The following is a 7,562-nucleotide window of genomic DNA, read 5'->3' on the forward strand; positions in this document are numbered from 1 at the left end:
TCCGGCTCGGCTACAGCGGCAGTAGTTCCGCGGGGCGTGGTGTGGGGGGCGTCACACACTGCTCCATGAATTAGAACCGGCTTTGCCTCTCTACTTTTCAGTAGATAGTTTCACTTCATCAGAAACGCGCGGGGTGATATTATATTTTTTTTTTATTTTTTGTCGACTATATTTACCAGCGAATATACAATTCCTAATACAATAGGCTTTGCCTATCTACTACGGGATCAATTACTGATCAGATACAAACACCAAATTCCTCTGTTTCTTCCGGTTTTTTTTTCTCACAGTCTGATATAACGTTTCGCAGATTTTCAACTTGCATTCGAATGACCAATGTAGGTGTTATCCCGACTGAGGTTCAATGCGCACGTGCCGAATAAAGACCGGAGGATTGACTGTGGAATTCGCTTTATTCTTCCTGGGTCCGTGGACGGAAGTTAAATCAGATCTTTTTTGTCCCTTTATCCACCCACATCGAGGAGGCCGTTCTTGACAGTAACTATACTAACGACTAGTTATATTTATCTTACCCTAGTTATAGTTAACTTAGTTACACTAGATGGCGCGTCAAGTCTACTGCTTGTGGAGGTTCGCCACATGCTATAATATTTTAACTACTCTCGTCATCTGAAATCGAATACTTAAAATACAAAACTATTAAGAACATAACACACTATATTTAGTATGCAAATAAACGGAGACGTTAATTTTGATTCTATTTTAAAAAAAAAATGGGAAGAAGCTGAAACGAAAGGGATGTTCCGCTATATACTAAACATTAAAAATTCAAAATTATTAAGTGGAAAGTATTCGTTCTTAGCTCAGGTAATACATTAATCTTTCTTTATTATATAATCTTTATTTATATATATATTTATATCTGAACTCCAGAATTAGAATATATCGGATCCATTTTTACAAAATTTATATTTTCCATAACTTTCATATTTAATTGAACAAAGTTATATAGACAGTTCTGTAATTAATCATAGACTCGTGCACATATTAGCAACACAACAAATTGAACTCTCGAATACAAGAACAGTGACATTTATGAATAAAATTGACTATCATGTTTTGTACCACTGTATCTGACAAACACAAATCCTTGATAAGAGATGATATATTTGTTCAAAGAAAATATGATCTGCAAATTTAATTAAAAATATTGTAAATAAAACGGTTTTTAATCCCGTTGTTGTATATTGCATGGACTCAAAAGAAATTGAGTTTAGAAATATTAATCCAAAAAATAAATTATATGAAAATTTGTCGGACTATTTTGACACATGTAATAGGTTTTTAGTCTAGGTAATAGGTAATTAGTAATAGGTAAGTAGTCTAAAACTTTTTCAAATATTTGGAAAAAATATTTCACATTACTCAAGTAAAATTGAAAAACTAATATACCAGTGTGATTGCAACTTTGGATTATCTTCCAAGAAACTAAAAATGTTCTGCACAGTTGTCATTGGTCCATACTACAATAAAATAATAATGTAAAATGTGTGAGTTATTCATAGGAAAATCATTTTAGAAGCATGGGGGAGATCTATTTCTTCTGTTCAGCAAAGAGCTAGCGCTATAAGATACATAGATACTGATACATATGTATATATATATATGTATATCTGAAAGAGTTTTAAAATAACTTCACTACGTATATTAACCTATACCCTTGCTTTGCTATATCATGCATTCATTAAAATAAATGCTTCTCAAAACAATAAATTGTAAATTTATAAAGTTATGGAAAGGCTCAAAGGCAAATCATAAACATAATCAATAGATTATGAAGTGTTGCAAGAAATTTTGCATTTAAAATTGTAAAAAAAATCAAACAACAGAATAATCTGCAATATCTTTTACAAAAGAAAAGGGATCAAAGTCAATTTAACAGAAATATCCAAAAAATTATTACAAAGAGCAATATTGTAAGAATGCTATATAAACCAAAGAACTAAATTTGTTAAAGCTGAACAAAAGAAAAAGTACTAAATATTGAACCAACAAATGAGGAAAGGTATCATGAGTTTATTTTTTACTGTATAGTTAAAAACAGAGCTGTAAAAAGGAGTTGCTTTTTTTTTAAATTATTGAGTAATTGCTTCTGTTTGACATTTATATAAATTCCGTTTACAGTATGGATTGGATAGACATGAAGCATATTTTAAATAAGAATCTTAAATTTTTGAAAATTATAAAAGTACATGAGTTTATAATTATTTACAACATTGTATCTATGAAGTATGATATAATATACCTTAACTGAGGGGTCTAGATATGAAAATAATATTAATAGTACAATATGAAACTAAAAAATGTTATCAGAAATATAAACAGTTTCTCATAAATTATAATCATAAAATTATTTAATTACTTTAGTTGAATGTCGATCGTGGTCGTAATAGAAGGACTCCCGAAAATATTACTTCAATGATACAGCCTTTTGATAAAAACCGTTTCAATTTTACACAAATTTCTCCAGAAGAAAAAATTATACATTTAGATGGAAATGAAGAAGACATAATTGCAATTAATATTAGTCCATTACAGTATTGTCACTCTTTATTGTTACCGGAGCAATGTAAATGCTTGCCTCAAGTTATAACAAAGTATAGTTTATATAAAGCCCTACGTATATTTCAATTAAGTCAGGATTCGTAAGTAATTTTAATATTATAACATTTCCAACAAATTAATAAAATTTGATATAATTTTAAAACCATATATTGCTTACAATATATTTGTATATATTTATATTGTTTTTGAATATTGATTTCAGATATATTCGAGTGGCATTCAACAGTCTTTGTGCTTATGCATCAGTAAATCATCTTCATTGGCATTTATATTACTTAAATCATAAAATGCTATTAGAGTATATTGTAAATAAATTTTGCTAAATCTTTTTTCCCATTAATGACCACTGATTTGCTATTATTATTTTTCAGGATCTTGACGACTACATGGGTCCTGTACAAATTTTAAAAAATTATCCTGCTAATGGATTTTGTATAAAACATTCGAGTGTACGAAATTTAGATGAACTAGTAAATTGGACTTTCTTAATAACAGATTATTTACAAAAATCAGAAATACCACATAATGTTTATATTACACGAGCAAAGATAGACTCTGGAGGAGAATATCAAGACTTGAGAATTTACATTTGGCCCAGAAAACCCAGTGAAGGCATAAAGGACACAAGTATCTTTTTTCCTGCAGTTTGCGAGTTGTTTGGTCACTTAATAATAACATGTAAGCAATTGTTTAATATAACAGGATTCTTTATAATATGATGACGAAACTGCTGTACATAAAATTTGAAATTTCTACAGTTTAAGTAATACAAATTTTTTATGAACTTTCAGCTGAGGAAATGTATACAAATTTACTGGAAGAAAATATAGCAAATATTTTGACTGAAGTAACTCAAGAAAAATTTCTACTGGTTTTTGACAAAATAAAAAATTTAATACAACAACAAATAATTAGGTAAGAACTATTTCTTGTATCAAATTAATATAACTATTGTAATATGATATATTAATTTAATTTATTGTAATATGATTATAAGTAACATTTAATTTTTGTTATTATAATGTACAATATTTACAAATTTATATGCAATTATTATGCTTTTATGTATATACAATTGTCCGAAATATATAGAATAAAATAAAAAAATTCATGCAGTTTTTTTCTATTCTAAATCATACCATTCATTATGTCTTCATTATTATTAAAATTATTAAATATTAATTTTTAGTGCATATATTTATGTATATGATACTTTCAAATACATAGCACATGGTTCTTTGCTCACGTCAGCTATAATTACTTATTATTATTAATAATGAAGCATAGAAATTAACATAATAGAAGAAAAATAGACTTTAATGTTAATAATTAACATATAAACATAAAATGATACATATTTAATTTGTCAATAATGTGTTAAATAATCATAACAAAATATGAAAGTAAATATAAAATATTTATTTAAACTATTAACTTAAATTAAACAAAATATAAAAGAAAGTAATATAAAAATTACAAGGAGTACCACACAACGTGATTAGCTTAATTTATTCTTTTACCAAAGGTTTAATTGGAAACTTTTTGAGCTAATATAGTTTAAGGAGAGCTTTAAGATGATTGTACCAAGTTTTATGTTAACTCTTTTTTCCGGAAGTTGTCAAGATTAATTTCAGGGCTTTGTAGGTTGGCCTAAATTTCTTTTTTTGTACCTATCGTTTAGAATTTAGGGAATCATAACATACAGTCTTCTCAGAATGTAGAAAAGAACTGTAGGTTTACTTATAGAAAACATTGATAACTCTGGGAAGAAAGAGTTGACCAAAAAAAATGTATACAACCATTTTAAAGATCTCCTTAAAATACGTCATTTTAGCTCAATAGATTTCTTAAAATTTCGTCGACCCTTTTTTGTAATGTTAACAAGGTTTTTCATAGGTAAACCTACAGTTTTTTTACATTCAGAGAAAACTATATATTATAATCATTGCAAACTATATGTTAAACCATGTTATTTTAGCTCAAAAAATTTCCGATCGACTAGAAACAATAAATTAAGCTGATCACATTACCTGATCCACCCTGCATAATAAGAATTAAAAAAATTTTCCTGGAACTGTAACGAATACTAGTTTCTTAATTTAAATAACTTTTACTTTGTTATCTATTTTAGCAGTTACAGATTATTAACTACTAATATATTATTGCTATCACTGTAGATCTAACATAAAATCTTTGGCTATCATTAACGAATAAATAATTGCCTATTACTGTTAGTAATGTAAATGTAATAAATATTCAAAATCTTTGTACACATAATTTAATTTATTGGCAATCACTAAAAATTGTTTGATTAAACAACATTAGCTTGGATTACTAAGAAGTGACACAATTACTATGCTTAATATTCAAAAACATTAACAACGTGCTGCAATTACCCTTGCACGTCGTTGATCCACGCAATTATAAAATTCATCGACTAGATTAGAACATTTCAAAATTTCCTTTGGATGTTCTTGGTAGCACTTGATTACTTTATCTGTATTCTCTAAACATGGCTGTACAGTGTTATGGATATTGAGCTTCTTCTTATCTGCAGAGAAATCACACAATTAAGACTTACATCTGTTTAGTTTTTAATTTTTTATGTTAGTCAAGTATATAAATTTCTCTCCATCTTACATTACAGTGAACATTTTACAGTGAACTTTTGCATTAAAATGTTCAAACAATTTTAATCCTTTTTGAGTTTCAACTTTTAACAAATTTTATTTGAAAGGAAACTTTAACTATATGCATATATTATATATACATATTATATATACATTGTAATAAATAAATGACGTATACTGATTTTAGTTTCTGAAACATTTCTTAATATTTAAATTTAATTTACACATAAACCTTAAAATAAAATTGAATTTTTTCTGGATTAACTGCAAAAACTATAAGAATATTATATAATATATACAAGATCTTTTTATACTGCATTAAATACAACAAAGGATTTTTTTCGTACATTATAAACATTTAAGCATGTTTAGACAATATTTAAAATGATCAAAAAATCATCAATGGACTGAAATGTGACTGACAGTGAAATATTTTCTATTAGAATGTTTTGTAGGTAATTGGAAAAAATTAATAAAAATGAATAAATTCTAATTAATAAAAATTAGTATACATAATATTTTCTTATTACTGACAATACCTTGCATATACTATGTAGATTACTTTTACAATTATGAAGATAAGGAAGCCTACTCTAAAACATAGTGTAATGAATGTGCAAATTAAAAATTATACAAAAAAAGGTAGTTATTTTGCTTTGTTTTAACATATTCAAATATTTACTTATTACAATATTTATAACTACGACACAACAAAATTCTTAAATGTAAATATTAGGTAAACTTGTTGACTCCAAAAAGTGTTCTTTATAATTATAACATACATGTTATATTGGAAGACCCTGTTATATTTGGAAGAATTATACAGTACTTTCATATGCAAGAAACATTTGTATACTCTTGTTGTGGTTACCCCAATCTTAAATTTATAAAATTATCCTGTCTCTTAAATCAAATGTCTCAAAACATTAAGATCATGAAGGAAAACAACTTTCAAATAGTATTCAGTGATTCAATTTAATCCAGAATTGCTGGTGTTGCAAAATTGGTATTGGATATTGTCAGACGTTAAAGATAATTTTTTGTTTGGGTTATGTTAATCAATGTAAATTAATTTAAATAAATAAGTAAGTGTCTGAGTTTAATATTTGCTTTCATATTAGACAAAAGTCAAAGTAAGTACTTATAACATATATTATATTACATTAAGTATATACATACCCTCATTAACATACAACTCTTCTACTGCCTTTTTGTACTCCTCATCTATAATTTGATTAACTCTTAAATGATTTTTTTCTAAATTATCTAATCGTTTTTGCCAATATTGATCTTGAGTAAGAAGTTCTTGCTCTTTTTGTTGCTGTATTTCAAGAGCAGTTAACGTTAATTGAGGATAATAATATGCAGGATATCCAGTGGGTGCATCTCCACTTTGAAATGATGGTGAAGATACAGCTTTATTAGCAAATGGTGGCATCAAAGTTGATGATCTTACTTCATTTCCTGATTGAATATTAGCTTCATTCACTTTTTGAGTTAATCGTTGTACAACCGAATTTGAAACTTTAATAACATCTATTTCTTCTTCATTATTAATGGTAAGTCTTCGAGCACTTTGTCCAGCACCCATTTTAAACGATTTTCTATTTATTTTGAAGGAAGACAAAATGTTTATCTTATAATTGTCTCATAAGTTTAGGTGAATTAAAAATGCATAGAAGAATTTGTCTGAAAAATCAAGTGAAATGTATGTAATAATAGGTACATAATATATTATGTATAATATAAACATAAAATACCAATATTGTAATAATGAATTTTTAAATATTTGAAGAAGTAATTTACATTTCTAATATAAATATACATCTTTGAAATTTTTCAATGTTTGATGATTATACCTCCACATTTATGAATTTCATTTTTAAATGACCTTCACAAGCATTAAACGTTATTGTCACTTGTACTGAAATAAATCTACAAGAATATATTTTACCAATATTGTATACTTGACAAAAACTACATAACCTCATTTGTAATCATCCAATGTGGTATTGGGAAATTAACTAAATTTTATACATTTTCTAAACATTTAATAATTAAGAAAGTTAGAATATATCCTATAAACTATTTTATTCTTTTTTATTAAAGGATATTAATAAAAAATAGATACCAATATCTCACACGTACAAATTTTCATGAGCATTGCCATTCTACATTCTTACCAACTAAGTACATATAATTGTGTTATGTTTCATTATTAAATACCCTTTCCTTATTGTATAAACCATGTTTACTTACCAATATTGTTACGATACTAGTCTATATTCAAATATATAAAATTATAATGTTAAAATTATTTCTATTAAAAATAACTGTACATACAAT

The 7,562-nt window shown here is 26.4% G+C and overlaps 2 protein-coding genes across 8 annotated transcripts in view; one reads left to right on the top strand and one right to left on the bottom strand.

Moving 5' to 3' along the window:
- The first annotated feature begins 571 nt into the window (after nt 1-571).
- Nucleotides 572-3,680, top strand: LOC144479112 (GDP-D-glucose phosphorylase 1). Of its 2 annotated transcripts, none has more exons than XM_078197629.1 (5): nt 572-828; nt 2,389-2,666; nt 2,789-2,891; nt 2,958-3,264; nt 3,378-3,680. In XM_078197629.1, exons 1-5 carry the CDS (start codon nt 688-690, stop codon nt 3,503-3,505), a joined length of 957 nt encoding a protein of 318 aa, XP_078053755.1. In that variant the 5' UTR covers nt 572-687; the 3' UTR covers nt 3,506-3,680. The 2 variants fall into 2 exon arrangements, with proteins under 2 accessions (XP_078053755.1, XP_078053756.1); XM_078197630.1 differs by having other exon boundaries at nt 2,789-2,831.
- Nucleotides 3,681-4,850: 1,170 nt separating this feature from the next.
- Nucleotides 4,851-7,562, bottom strand: part of Chchd3 (Coiled-coil-helix-coiled-coil-helix domain containing 3) — a 2,908-nt gene continuing 196 nt past the window's right edge. The window contains exons 1-3 of one of the 6 annotated variants that reach the window (XM_078197632.1): nt 7,476-7,562; nt 6,396-6,905; nt 4,851-5,137 (exon numbers count right to left, since the gene is read on the bottom strand). In XM_078197632.1, coding sequence (XP_078053758.1) covers nt 4,962-5,137; nt 6,396-6,807 — 588 coding nt within the window. In that variant the 5' untranslated portion in view covers nt 6,808-6,905; nt 7,476-7,562 and the 3' untranslated portion in view covers nt 4,851-4,961. Of the gene's footprint in view, nt 5,138-6,395; nt 6,906-7,022; nt 7,306-7,347; nt 7,431-7,475 lie in introns of those variants that run through there. The other 5 variants (XM_078197631.1, XM_078197633.1, XM_078197635.1 and 2 more) reach the window with 5 other exon arrangements.

This window comes from Augochlora pura, chromosome 3, assembly GCF_028453695.1.
Source record: "Augochlora pura isolate Apur16 chromosome 3, APUR_v2.2.1, whole genome shotgun sequence".
NCBI classification, from domain to species: Eukaryota; Metazoa; Arthropoda; class Insecta; order Hymenoptera; family Halictidae; genus Augochlora; species Augochlora pura.